Consider the following 14,926-nt stretch of genomic DNA (forward strand, 5'->3'; position numbering starts at 1 on the left):
GTGCTATGAAGGATCTGATGCCCTGTTCTGGCATTCCAGCGTGCATGCAGCAGAGCATCCATGCATAATATAAATAAAGGTAAAAAGCATCTTTTTAAAGATTTGTTTATTTAATGTATATGAGTACACTGTATCAGACACCTCAGAAGAGGGCATCAGATCCCATTATAGATAGTTGTGAGCCACCATGTGGATGCTGGGAATTGAACTCAGGACCTCTGGAAGAGCAGTCAGTGCTCTTAACTGCGAGCCATCTCTCCAGCCCTAAAACAAATCTTAAAAACATTTTTAAAAAAACGCTCATAGTAGGACCTCTTACACTAGTTTGATTATTTTCTCAGTCACTAAGAGGAGAGTTAACGCTCCTAAGTAGAGTTGTTTCAACTGTCTTTATATTGTTAACTTTAGGATCAAAATGTCTTTCTTTCCTATTATCTTATTCTCTCTTTCTCCCCCCTCCCGTGTGTGTGTGTGTGTGTGTGTGTGTGTGTGTGTGTGTGTGTGTGTGTGAAATGTATGATTGTGTATGTGAATGTGGGCCTGTGAGTGCCATGGCAAGCAAGTGGAGATCAAAGAATTAGGGGTTGGTCCTCATCTTTTACCTTGTTTAGAACAGGGTCACCTTTTGGGATTTTACCCTATTTTATGTGTGTGGGTGTTTTGCCTGCCTGTATGTATATGGACCAAGTACATGCAGTACCCAAAAAGGGTGTCAGATCCTGTGGAACTGGAGTTACAGACAGTTGTGAGCTGCTATCAGGGTGCTAAAAACTGAACCCAAGTCCTCTGGGAGAGCAGCCAACCCTTAACTGCTGAGTTGTCTCTCCAGCCCTAGGGTCTCTGTTTTGTTTTGCTCCTCATGCTGTGTACACCAGGCTAGCTGGCCTTCAAACCTCCAGGGATTCTCCTGTTTCTGCCTCCCATCTCACAGTAGGAGTGCTGGGATTACAGATGTATATACCTGTCTTTATGTGAGTTCTGGGGATACAAACTTAGCTTCTCATGCCTGCTGTGTTCACTGAGCTCTCCTGACAGGGAGCACACAGTTGTCAGAGCAGAGCCTAGCCAGGCAGTGGGGGTTGGAGGCCGATGTTTTCACCCTGTCAACAACAGGAAAGAAGCGGAGTAACTGAGCCCGAAACAGTGCCCACAGTGGCCCTCTTCATCCAAGTAGGCTCCACCGCCTAGAGGTTCCAAAGCACCTTTGAATCAACTGTACAAACACCAGGACCTATGGGGTACCTTTTCCATTCAAACACTAACAGTCACCATACTATATAATAGATCTCTTAATATTGATTCTATTGAACTGAAATTTCATATCCTTTGAACATCTCCCCAGCCCCCATCATCACCTGCTAGTTCTGGTGACCTGCATTTGACTAGATTCTCCACTTCTATGAGTGAGTTTCTGTAATCTCCTTCATATAGCTCCATGTGACTATACAGAAATGCTTCTGACTGGAGCGGAGAATGTGGCTTCACAACAGAACTCAAGCTAAACATGTATAATTCCCTGGGCTTAATTCTCAGCACCAAACTGAAAGGAGGGAGGGAGGGAGGGAGGAGGAGGGAGGGAGGGGAAGTAAAGGGAAGAGGAGGAGAGAGAACAAAATGGAAGGAAGAAAGAAGTTAACCATAGTAATGTTAATTTTATATACTACTAGTTTATTAAGTGCATTAGTTCTCAGTGTTGATAGCATACTTTCTACTTAATCAACATCTTTACGATATTTAAAATACTTGACTGGTAATTGCACTGTATCAGTCATTTCTTGGTCCGTTTTTATTGATGAATTTTTCTCTTGCTTATCAGACTAATCTATCTCTCTCTATCTATCTCTCTCTCTCTCTCTCTCTCTCTCTCTCTCTCTCTCTGTTTACCAGCTGATAGACTTCATGGATTATATTGAAAAGTGTCTGGGTTTCATTTTTTTAATGGTAAACGATGAATAAAGCATGTTTGAAGAGCAGTAGAATAATGTTAGAATCACTGTTCCTTCCAAGGCTTATCTTCTTAGGCGTGTCTGTGATAAGGGCTACTCTACCACTATCCCGGGTAATAAAGTGAAAGTTCCCTGTGATCTCTACTAGCACCCAAGCATGTGTGCTCCTCAAAGGACAATCTGAACCTTGCCCCTCTGTGAAAGCGTTAGGGCAGTGGTTCTCAACCTGTGGGTCATGACCCCCTCGTCAGCCCTCTATCTTCAAAAACATTTGCATTGCGATTCATAGCAGTAGCAACATTATGCTGAGGAAGTAGCAATGAAATAATTTTACAGTTGAGGTCCCCACAACATGAGGAACAGTATTGAAGGGTCACAGCATCGGGAAGGTTGAGAACCAGTGCCGTAGAGACTGTACAGCCTGCACTGTCTCTGCAGTTACATCCCCAACCCAGTCGGTTCTTTTCTGCACTGTTGGATTCCTGTTAAGCCATAGAAGCACTTTCATGCTGCTTTATAAAGTTCTTATTCCAAGAATTTCCTCCTCTCCAGGCCTCCATCCCACACGGTGCTGCTGCCTCTGGCCCACCAAACTCTGAACTGACTTTCCACTCAGTGAACCTACTATGTGCTGTTTGGGTTTTTCCTCTCTGTCTGTGGCTAGGAAAGGACCTCAGGGCAGAAAGTATCTGTGGCTGTTGGACCTCCTATGTGGGCTTCTACTCTTATCTTTTACATTCTTGTCTGCTGCCTGCTGGTTAATATCTGGGAAAAGATGCTTCACGTGTTTTGTCCTGAACTCTACGGCTTTGTGGTGGGAGGTCAATTCCAAAATCAATCGCTCTAACAAAGAATAGTGGAGCAATGCTGCAAAACACCTTAAAATTACAAACGAAAAGTGAACTTCAGAGTAGTGGGCACTCAAATGACAGAGGAGAGGAGAGGTGGCATGAAACTGTGAGGTCGCAGGGATACATTACGGTTAGCATCCATGGTTTGCTTTTTGAAATTAGAAAACGGTTCAACTCTGCACTTAACATGTCTCCCACAAGTAAAGGTCAGTCAGTCAGTTTTAGTAACATGAAAGTGTTAGTTGAGTCAATGATAAAATGAAGGTGGTGAAAACAGTTATGATGCTAAATGTTCACTGGGCATAGAACCACCTAGGAGACACACCTTTGGGTCACCTGCAAGGATGTTTCTAGAGAGGATTAGCATGAAGACCTACCCTAAACATGGGCTATCAGTGGACTGAGTTATCGCTATCAGGCTGAATAAAAGGGGGCTAACGAGGAGGGCGTGGCAGCGCTCATCTCTCTCTGCTCCCCGAAACACTCAGAGGTGAGGGAGCAGCCTTCCACCAACATGCCTTCCTCGCTACGATGGACGTATCTTCAAGCTGTGAGCCAAAATAACCCTTCCCTCAAACTGCTTTTCTTCCTTTTTGTCTTTTCTTTTCTTTCTTTCTTACTTTCTTCCTTCCTTTCTTTCTTTCTTACTTTTTTTTTGAAACTGTCTCAGCTGGACTGACTTCAAACTCCACTCCCTGTAGCCAAAATGACCTTGAACTTGTGGCCCCCCTGCCCAGTCTCTCAAGGGCAGTGCTGGGAATCTAATGCAGAGCCTCCCGCATGCTAAGCAAGTGCTCTGTCAGCCGGTCTCCGGCCTTAAGCGGCTCGGCATCAGATATGTGGGCACAGCAATGAGAAAAGTAGTGAACAAAGCATTCTAGCCATTCCCAACAGCTACCTCGAGTACACCAGGTATTATCCAGGGCTTGGACTGATTGTCTTCGCTCTCCCACAGCAGTTCTGCACGCAGGAATCATGACAGTAGTGTGTAAAGTCGGCTCCTCAAGCTCCTACACTCTGAGCACTCAGTGGCTCTCCCTCTCCGCTGCGCCGCCCCTCTCTGGTAATTTAGTGCCTAGAAGCGGGTGCATCTCTGCCCAGAGAGAGCCCGGCCTCCTCCTGCAATGATGCCCCTCTCTGATGCTGTCTTTACCTGAGCTTTCCCATCTGGCAAATTAAAATGGAAAACAGCAAACTCCCTCCCCTGAGAGGCTGGGTTGTTCTCTGCATGTTTTGTATTATTTTGCTCTGAATAACAGCGTATGTAAATGTGTTGCTGGAGGTTAAAATTACCCTTATTTTGTAACACTTGGCTGCTCCCACTGGGGTGAATAGTTGAAAATTATAGGGAGGCTGGAGAGGATGTTAGCTGACTTGGAATTACTTCCCTCCTTTCTCCCCACCCACTCCACAGTTCTGTGCAGACACGAGCTGCCACTGTAGCATCCCTTCCCATCGCTAAGTTCTAGCTGGTTCTGCTGTGCAGTGAGCAGTACCGGGTTAATCCCGGTATTAGCATAGACTCCATCAGGTGTATGTGCAGGGCCAGATGTTCTTGCTGGGAAAACTGAAAAGTCTCCCTTGGCACCTGGAAGCCCCACCACACCTGGTTCCCAGCCACATGACAAAAAGGTGTTTGGTCAACATGGGCGTGTTCCGGTCCCGGCCCATCTAGTCCATGTTTGGAGCTTGGCACGGCTCCCCAGCTCTGGCTTCCCCATGGGCCCTGCTTTGTTGGGCCGTCCCTATCTTAAACTGCTTTTTCCTGGCATTTGAATCATCCCTTCCATGATGTGATAATATCTGCAAGTTGGGAAAATAAAAGTGGCATTTGTTTAGCCATAATTAATGAAATATTTATGTTGCATGAGGCTATGTGATAAAATCCTTAGGCTTAGGGTCCTTTTGCTTCTGATTACATTTGGGATTTTTTTTCTATGACCAGACATTCTGACGCCAGCTCTTTTACACTGAGCAGATGTCATGTAGTAAAAATGGGTGCCAGATGCTGTGAGCCGCAGAAGGGCGATTTGTTTAAGAGCTGGCTCTGACTTTTTTTTTTTTTTTTTTGCATTCAATTACTCTGTAGAACAAACCTCACCCCAATCGGTTAGGTAACTCAGCTAACTTCAGATATGCATTTTCATAATAGATTTCGGATTCAAAAGCAGCGTGAGCAAGGATCCTGCCCCAGGAAAGGGTGTTTAAGGACTTTCTCGATTTCTGCATAATACCTTGTTTTGTTTTGTTTTGCTTTGCTTTGTTTTGAATGTGAGAAGAGTGCTGCAGAGCTCTTGGCGGGGATCCAGAAATGTAATTAACGTGGAGGGCCAACTTTTCAGTGGCCCTGAGGTACTGCTTTCCCAAGCTCCTGGCAGGTGCAGTGAGGGGTGGGCAGCAGGAAGCGAATGGGGTGAGGGAGGAGAGAGGCAGCTGTGAGGACTCAAGCAGGAAAAGAAGGCAGCAGTTTGGTGAGTTCTCTGGTTCTTGTTTCAGGCCCTGGAGCTCCAGTGACAGAGGACACCTCTTCTCCTACCTCGTCCTCTGCAGAGGAAGATGTTGAGACTCAGCTTTCCTCAAGGTTAAAGGTAACATCGCTTGCAACACCATACAGTGACATAGCTGGCTGGTGCTCCTTCCCCATCCAGGTTTCAGAGCCAATGTGGGCTCCAGCTGCAGGAGTCCTCGTGAGGATCAGGCCACATTGCATCTGACAAGTACCCTCCTTTATATCTGGAAGCCCCCAAGATTTGTCTTCTTAAAGACAAAAACCTCAGCGTCCCACATGGAGGAAGAGGGAAAAATAAGGCATATTGACTTGAAACCATTTGGCAAATGCAGTGCTCAAAGTGGGTTTAATATGTGGTCCAATAAGCAAACCATTGAAAAATTTCAACAAGCAGATGTGTATTTCCCCCAAGGGAAGCACAACTTCATTTAAGAAGCACTAGAGGCAGATTGCATGGAAAATGTTATGTTTATTCTATTCAGGGCTATGAAACGAAGCATGCAGATGCACAGAGATGTGGACGAACCAACACACCTACTGTGCACGGAGCAACCTGCATTCCACCCCCTTAGTGGACGTTACTATGTCTAGAGAGCACTTTCCAAATCTCTCATACCAAGGCAGAGAAAACACCGTGTCATGTGTCTGTAGATGTGTCTGTATATCTAATACACAGAGACATGTTTGTCACAGAAGCCCACTGTGTTTTTTTTTTCAAGCATGGAGCTGGAGCTTGTCCCCTAGGACTAGAAGGGATGGAGTGCAGAGTGCCTGGTCCTCACATGCTTCTGGGTAGACCGAGGAGTAGCTCACTGCTCTGCTGCTGTTTATATTTTTGGAGCAGAGAGGATCTAGTGAGGGAAGGGGAGAACCAAATTTATTCATGCATACTCAACTTTTCCATATCTTCCAAGGGAAGCTTTGGCTTCAGTTTAAGTCAAAGGGTGGCAGAGTGGGGGAGGGGGATCTCCAACTCCCTAAGGTGCATGTGAGCAAATGAGTGTGCATACACACACTCACACACACATACACACACACACACATACAGAGAGAGGCAGAGACAGAAAGAGACAGAGAGAGACAGAGACAGAGAGAGACAGAAAGAGACAGAGAGACAGAGACAGAGACGGGGAGGGGGGAGACAGGAGGGCAGAAATTTTTTTTTAATGTGCACTTCTTGAGTTAATGGACGCCTCACAAGAAATGAATTGCATGGGAACTATGTTACCTTGATTTCTGGGGGTTTCTTACTGCCCCTTATCCCCTCAAATGACCCTGGGTTAATTCTATATTCAAATGAGACAGATCCCAGCCTCCCCTTGACTTTACTCTCATGGAGAAAGAATAGGCTACCACTGGCCTATGCATGTAGCAAGGCCATAGTATCCCCCCAGAGAACCTCAGAGCCAGCTCCTTGTCATCTTGCTGGCCTAGCACAGGGCTAGTTGTCACTTCAAAGTGCCAGGTTACGGTAAAGCATGACCGTATCATTTCCTTCTGATGGGCCCTGCTCTTCCAGAAAGCCTTCAACTGGGAAGGAAGGTGTTTGGTGTCTAGGCTCTCTGTCTTTGGTTGCATGCAGATGTGTCCCCAAAGGTCACAACAGAGCCTGCTCAGATGAACCCATGCACAGGAACATGGAGGCAGGATGCCTGAGATAGGAGACTTATGGCAGCTGACCCTTGGTTCTTCCCTCTTCCTGTGCTAGAGAAGCCCTTAGCTTCTTTCCTTGACTTTCGGCAACATCACTGTGGAGCGGAAAGGAAAAAGAACCCATGTATAAGGGTACCTGAGTATTTGCTAGAACGTGCTTTAAATAGAGGATAATAAATTATTTTCTAGCCCCAACCTTGGGTTCTGTTCTGCACGCTCGCACGCACGCATATACACGTGTACATTGAGGATCAAGCCAGGACCTCGCACGTGCTCAGCAAGCAATCTCTGCCACTGAGCTGAACCCCGTGAGGAGGGGTTGGCTTCTGGAAGTCTTTGAGGCACTGATGTGGTCCACCCCTCTCCAGATGTCCTGGTTTGCTGTGATGAACACCATGACCAAAAACAAGTTGGGGAGGAAAGGGTTTGTTTCAGCTTAGGGCTTACCGTCTATCGTGAAAGACAGTTGGGACAAGAACTAAAAGCACCAACCTGGAGGCAGGAACTGATGCAGAGGCCAGGGAGGAACACTGCTTACTGGTTTGCTCAACCTGCTTTCTTATACAATCCAGTACTGACTGCCCAGGAGTGGCACTGCCTGCAGTGAGCTGGGCCTTATACTGTGTCAATCATCAATCAAGAAAAAGTCTTCCAGACTCCCCTGCAGGGGATCTGTGGAAGTATTTCCTCAATTGAGGTTTCCTCTTCCCAGATGTCCCATCATGTATCTAGTCGACCAAAAATTAATCAAAACACCGGAATTTGCATTCAGTTGTCTCTATTTTGAGGAAAATGACACTTCTATAGGCCACCATGGAGTCGGGGTCTTGATTGCCTAGTCTATGGTATAAGGAAAAGTGTTATTGCCTGTGGGGAAATACTTACCTGGGCTCCGTTTGTAGCTCCGCCCATTACTAGTTGTTTTAATTCAGGCAGGTTGTCTCTCTGGATTTCAATGTCCATATCTGTAGAGATGTACCATCTGAGGAATAAGGGAGACACCATGAAATGATTAGCTCATTTTCTGGCACACCACACTCTGCGCATGCTAGAGTTTACAACATGGGGTCATGTGATAGACGCAGCTGAGATGCTTGTAAAATAAACAACCCAGATCTCCATGTGGGCTGAGTGAGATCAGCTCAGGGCAGAAAGTACTCACAAGAGCCAGCGCCTCTCACCCTGGTCCAGACTTCCTCTAAAGGTCCTCGCTGATTCATAGAGGGGCCCCCATGCTAAAGGCCACAACCTGAGCAGTCCACCTGGGAGTCATCCCCAGAAATGAAGATGAGAGAGCCATGTTGGGACGTAAAAGCCAAGGTTTTCTCCCAAAGATCTAAGGGATTCTAAAAGTTCTAGAAGAACAAATTCCATCCCTGAGATGGAGCATTTGGGAGGCAAAAGCAGGTAGATCACGGAGTTCAAAAATAGCCTGGTCCACGTAGCAAGTTCCAGGTCAGTCAGGGCTATAATGTGAAACCGTGTCTCAATAAGGATGATTCTGTTGCTGCTGCTGCTGCTGCTGCTGCTGCTGCTGCTGCTGCTGCTGCTGTTGCTGCTGGGATGGTGGTGGTGGTGGGATGGTAGTGGCAATTTTGATGCAAAAGTTAAGTTCATTTTTTATTCACAGCTTAACTCCAATGCCACATGTGGATAGGGACGTTCACGTTTCACATGGCACAGACACAAGTCATTCTCATCTCCACAGAGAGTCCCTTTGGTTGCCTTCATGCTCGAAGCGCAGCAGTGGCTTGGACCCATGTGCAGAGAGGGCAGAAGGCTATGATGAGGGTTGGTAAACTTTAACCCCTTTTTCTTAGTCATGGTGTTTCTTCTCTGTTGGTTTGTATAGGAGAAGATACCAAGAAGGAGGAGGAAGCTGGAGAAGCAGATGGTTAAGCAAGAAGAATTGAAAAGACTCCATAAGGCTCAGGTCAGGAAGCAAATATGGGTGGGAGTCCCAGGGCATGGGTGGGAGTCCCAGGGCATGGGTGGGAGTCGGGCATGGGTGGGAGTCCCAGGGTATGGGTGGGAGTCCCAGGGCATGGGTGGGAGTCCCAGGGCATGGGTGGGAGTCCCAGGGTATGGGTGGGAGTCCCAGGGCATGGGTGGGAGTCCCAGGGCATGGGTGGGAAAGTCTTTCAGGAGTCATCCTTCACTGTAGAGATAGGTCCAAGACAAGCCTCCTCCCTTCTCTGAGAACCAGGCGTGTGACAATTCTGAAACTCCTGGCCCAATCCCCACTAGGGCTCTGGCATGAGGAGCCCATCCGAGTCACCTTTCCATCCACAGGTTTGCATCCTGCAAAGTGAGGCTAGCACATGGCCTTGGCTATCTTTGTGAGTTCCTATTCCCCAAAGCAGTGACCTCAGTTTGTCCTCAGTGAGGACAGAAGTCATTGCCAGCTCCTTGACCATCTCTGCTGAGCTGACAGCTGCTGGGCTCTGACTCCATCGCAGAATTAGTAGTTGAAAGCCTAAGTACCTGAAACTTCCTAACTTGATGATTTACTTCAAGCATTTCTGCCCACACTGTTCGGTCTATCACAGATGAATAAAATGAAGCAGGTGCTATAAACATTGTCCCTCTCTGCTAGGGACTCAGAGTCTGATCTGAGGGACAGAGGCCCATTAGCATATAAGGACTTAGAACAACCACACCTGTTAATCTATGCAACATTCTATTACTTTCACCACTGCGCCCCTTAGCCAGTTTTGTCTCCTCTGTGGCTGTCCTTTGCACATCCACAGATGTGCTCTGTGGCTCATCCTCCAGAGCTGGGAGCTTCAGCATCTCTGCCAAGTGAATCAGGGCAATAACAGCTCAGGTGACTGCCAGTGGCAGGCTCAGCCCCCCTCTTATGCCTTCACACCTACAGAACCCCCTCACGACATGTGCTCTTGGTCTTACAGGCCATCCAGAGACAACTAGAGGAGGTGGAAGAGCGGCAGAGGACGTCAGAGATCCAGGGTGTGAGGCTGGAGAAGGTGCTGAGAGGAGAAACAGGTAGAGCTGGCAGGTCCACCTCTGAGGGTATAGGTGTGGATCTAGAGTCTGAGAGCAGCACTGTACTTACATGGTGGGGCAGACCAGGGGCATGCATCACCTGCAGGGGAAAGTCAACGCAAACAAATGGCATGAAGCCTACTGCCTTATGCTTTCAAAAAAAAAGATTTCTTTTTATTTTATGTGTATTGGTGTTTTGCCCGCATGTTTGTCTGTGCACCATTGAGTGCAATGCCCACAGAGGCCAGAAGAGGACCTCTTCCCTGGAGCTGGAATTACAGATGGTTGTTAGGGACCATGTGGATCCTAGGAATTGAACTCTTGTCCTTTGGAAGAGCAGCAACTGCTCTTAAGTGATCAGTCAGTTCTCCAGTCCCATACGTCACACTTTATACATGAAACTGCTGGTTTGGTCTGAAATTCCCCCTGGGCATCCTCTGGTACTTTCTCTCTGCAAGAATGATCTTTGAAACTCAGAGGTTGTGAAAAATCCAGGAGGAATACTTGTTACGAAGTTCAAGCAATATGTGTTAGGAGGTAAAGCCCAGAGTTCAAACCCTGGTTTCTAAGGGAATGGCTCACTGGGTAAAGTGCTTGCTGTGCAAGCATGAGGACCTGGGTACAAGTCCCCAGCATCCATGTAAAAATCTGGACACAGCAGCACATATCTATAATACTAGTTCTGGTGAGGCTGAGGCAGGATGATCCCAGGAACTTGCTGGTCAACTAGTGTAGCTAAAATAATAACCTCCAGGTTCAATGAGAGATCTTGACTCAAAAAATGAAGTGGAAAATGAGCTAGGAAGAGACACATCAACTACTTCTGGCTTCCATATGCATGACCACCCAAGTACAGGAGCACCCACCCACACACACACACACACACACAATTTCTGATAAAAGCCCTGGGCCAGTTCCTACAGGGGAGCAGAAGCCAGAACACAATGTGTTCCTTTTCTTACTGGATCACACATAGATTTCCTTCTGCTGAGCCTGCGGTGGATCAACTGGAGCAGACTCCTTTTGCTACAACGATGACTGTTCATTACAGCTTGGATGGAGTCACTGATGTCTCTCAAGCCCCGCTTAGGAATTCTGGTGGAGTGAACTACCCTTGTTTGGTGTTTTGTATAATAATATCCCAAATCAAGGAAGCTCTAGTGTTCATCTTTAGGAGCCTCTTGTGGTAGAGAGGCGCCTGGAAGTGAAAAGAAGAAGCCAGCAGAGGGGGCGTGTCTGACGTGCTGTTACTAAAACACTGCAGATATGGGGCACAGTGGGAATCGTGACTTGCACATGTCCCAGAGCCTGTGCTGGGCCAGGGAGGTCACTCAGCTGGTAAAGTGCTTGTGGAGCAGGTGTGAAAACCTGAGTTTGGTCCCCAGAACTCACCAGGTGTGGTGGCTCACACTTACAATCTCAGACGGAGGCAAATGGAGACAATCAAATCCCTGGGACTCACTGACCAGCCAGCCCAGCTTAACTGTCCATTTCCAGGCTCAGAAACCAAGGTAGACAGCACCTGAGCACCTGAGGAATGAGGTCCTACACACACACACACACACACACACACACACACACACACACACATACACACACATACACACACACACACACACACACACACACACACACACACACACACACGGGGAGGCAAGGGGAAGGGGAAGAGAGATACATTGTTTCCCCTTGAATAAACATAAACTCTGTATTTAAATATGAAGACTGAGTAGCAAAGGGAGGTGACTCCGCTGGTACAGTGCTTGCCTAGGGCTCTTATTGAGGACTGGGATTTCATGCAAGCTGTTTTGGGTGGGCATTAGTCCTTAGAAAATGATTGACTCAACCTCTTAGATCCCTCACCAGAAAAATGAGCTAACCCTCAGAGTGCTGGGTCATTTTGAGAATTCAAGTGCCAGTGGCATCTGTCCAAGGCTTTCATACATATAGACAGCCAACAAACGCTACCCAATATTCTACAGAACATTCTTGTTCACACAAGACGCTTTAAAGGAAATACCCACCATCACTGTAATCTTTGCTGTCAGAAACTTTAAATTATAAGCAGCAAATGTTTAAAGCTTGTTCTGAACATATCCTCCAGTCTCCAAAAGGGAAGCTATTTGGAGTCATACCTACAGAAACAAGATCAGCTTTTAATGCTGTCAAAGGTGAACCGGGCCAGCCAAAAGATGGATTCTGTTCATTCCCTTTCTATCCCCAGTAAACTAATTACCCCACTGGATGCCCTTGTGAAGGTGACAGATAGAAACCAACAAGGGGCTAGCAACAAAAAAAAAAAAAAAAAAAAAGAGTCAGGTCAGAGAGACCAGCCTCAGAGGAAACCAAGAAGAAGTTTTGTAAACCAGGCCATCAAAAGAAGACTCACTAACTTACTGTTGGTACAATCAATGGTCATATTCCTCCGTGGCTCCATAATCTATGTAGTCCCTTGAAGAGATTGCCCTGCTACTCAGTGAATGACCGATGCTTTATTGGGTTAAGTTGTATTTGAGCTGGCCTCTGCTGCTCCCATCCAAGTGATTTAATGAGAATTATTTAATAGGTATTATTAGGATAATTAGACAATGATCACAGTTAGGCAATAATATTGAGCGATCAAGGTTATGAATAACCAAATTTAGAGGCAGGCCTGCAAACAAGGAGTAGGCTGCAGCAGTCAGGCGAGGCCCCTCTATAATGACTGGGCCATCCTGAAAGGGTCTTTTGTGCCCGGGAGTTATTCATCAGGCCCATTAAATTAGAGGACTGTGCAGGGGTACAGGGTTGGGGGGTGCAGGCCAAGGGCCCTGGCGTCTGAGTGAAATGAGCTCTTTATTGTCTTGACAACAATTTCGGCTTTCTTTTAATTTTTTTGTTCTCCAATAGTCAAAAACAAAATGCCCCACCCTATGCTGGGTCCCGCCACCCCACTCTGTTCAGGAAAAGGAAACAAAGTGAAGCAGAGGGCGAACCATCCACCCAGATGTCAAATCAAGACGCACAGGATGTCTGTGCGGGTGGTGGCTATCTTGGCAAAGGCAGCACAGAACACCTATGGTCCCCTGTGCCCAAGTCACACACACACACACACACACACACACACACACACACACACACACACACACACAGGGACCTGGATGCCCTGCATCCCACCACCTGTGAACAGTCAGACCTGACTTTGTCACCTACTTGGACTTGTCTGGGTTGAGACACTAGACAGTATTAAATGCTAGAATCACAGTATGCCCCTGCAAGAGACGACCATGAAAATCTAGATAGTCTGGTGGAGTCTGGGCTTTCTTTCTGGAAACAGGCAAAATCAAATGCAAAAGAAGTGGGGCCTCGAAGGATGAAAGGTTTATTCCCAGGGAGGTGGGTGAGCAAGGTCTGTCTCCCACAGCCTTACTTCAGCCAGCAGTTTCTCCTTCACAAGATTAGCAAAGACAATGAGATGCTGGAGGCTGCCAGCAGAGGGCAGCAGCACATACATTATGAATGATTCAATGGCCCTCCCAGCAAAGAAAAGTAATTTGTCTGCTACTCTGTGGTTTTCAGCTTTGCTGCTGAGGAACCCAAGAAATCCCAATGTCCTGCTTTATGTGCCAGTAAAGGATTCTGGAGAGAGCACAGGGATGAGTCAGGTGCATTCTGCAGTTTTTATTCTATCAAATTTTCCCATCTGTAAAATGGGACTAATAAACCCTCCTCCTAGACAGAGGAAAGAGGAAATGATAGGGGTGGCGCAGAGGGAAGATGAGGACCAGAGTTCAATCTCCACACTCTCATAAAATCCTTGATGTAGCAGCCCAATTCTGGTGCTGGGGAGGTAGAGACAAGAGGCTTTGGAGCTGGCTGACCAGTCGTTCATCCATGTTAGTGAGCTCCAAGTCCCAGTACACACACAGACACACACACACACAGACACACAGACACACAGACACACACAGACACACAGACACACAGAGAGAGAGAGAGACACAGAGAGAGAGACACACACACACAGAGAGAGAGAGAGAGAGAGAGAGAGAGAGAGAGATCACTTAAGCAAAGCACTTGATAAATGATCTTGTCGCTCCCTTCAAAAGGATGAATTCTTCTCTTTCCTTTTGAGTTTTTCTCCATCTTTATAAAACCCTGTCAGGTGGCCGTTCTTCTCATAGCTTGAGTCCATCTGTTTACCCATTCATTCACATTTATAACTAACTCCTCCAAATGAATTTAGGCTGATTTCCACATGCATATAACCCACAAATTTCACATGCTTATTCCTCTAGGAATCTTAAAGGAAGTCATGCTTAGTGCCTCAAGCCTGTAATCCTCTCAGGGGGCTGAGGCAGGAGGATGAGAAGTTCAAGGCCAGCCTAGGCCACATGGTAAACCTGTCTCACAAAGGAGGGAAAAGAGAAGGGGTAGGGGAAAGAAGAGGAATAATTTCAATGTAGCTTTTGAAATTTTTTATTATACCGATGTACTTATAAATTTCATGTACGTGGCTTCTTAGGATCAAGTTTGTCAGGCTTGGGGCAAGTGACATCTCACCAGCTGGCCTGCTGGGTTTTTTTTTTTTAAAGATATGTGTGTGTGTGTGTGTGTGTGTGTGTGTGTGTGTGTGTGTGTGTGTGTGTGTATGTGTGTACAGGTACCTGTTGAGGTCAAAAGAGAGAATTAGATTTGCTGGGGCTGAAGTCATAGGCATTGTGAGTTTTCGGTCCTCAAACAGCAACCTACCTACCTAGCGAACTCTCCAGCGCCCAGTGTAGAATCTTATTATCACTCCCAGCACAACAGCAACTGACTGAAACAGACCAACAAAGAAGACAAGTCTGGTGTGGAGAGCTGCCTGTTTGACAGCCCGCCATCATTTGCGAATGGGGTCTGGGGAGCAGATGTCCTTTAGATAATTTCTGTGAGTCTCTGAATGGAAAAGCAGCGAGTCCAACAGTGCACTCCTTGCCAGC

At 46.8% G+C, this 14,926-nt stretch overlaps 1 protein-coding gene across 33 annotated transcripts in view; it reads left to right on the forward strand.

The window, feature by feature from the left end:
• Positions 1–14,926, forward strand: part of Mical2 (microtubule associated monooxygenase, calponin and LIM domain containing 2) — a 184,407-nt gene that overhangs the window by 155,970 nt on the left and 13,511 nt on the right. For all 33 annotated transcript variants that reach the window (NM_001395865.1, XM_087576883.1, XM_087576927.1 and 30 more), the window contains 3 exon segments: positions 5,294–5,385; positions 8,812–8,892; positions 9,872–9,965. In NM_001395865.1, the coding sequence (NP_001382794.1) occupies positions 5,294–5,385; positions 8,812–8,892; positions 9,872–9,965 (267 nt within the window).

Source organism: Rattus norvegicus, chromosome 1 (assembly GCF_021556685.1).
Source record: "Rattus norvegicus strain SHRSP/BbbUtx chromosome 1, alternate assembly SHRSP_T2T, whole genome shotgun sequence".
In the NCBI taxonomy this organism is placed as follows: Eukaryota; Metazoa; Chordata; class Mammalia; order Rodentia; family Muridae; genus Rattus; species Rattus norvegicus.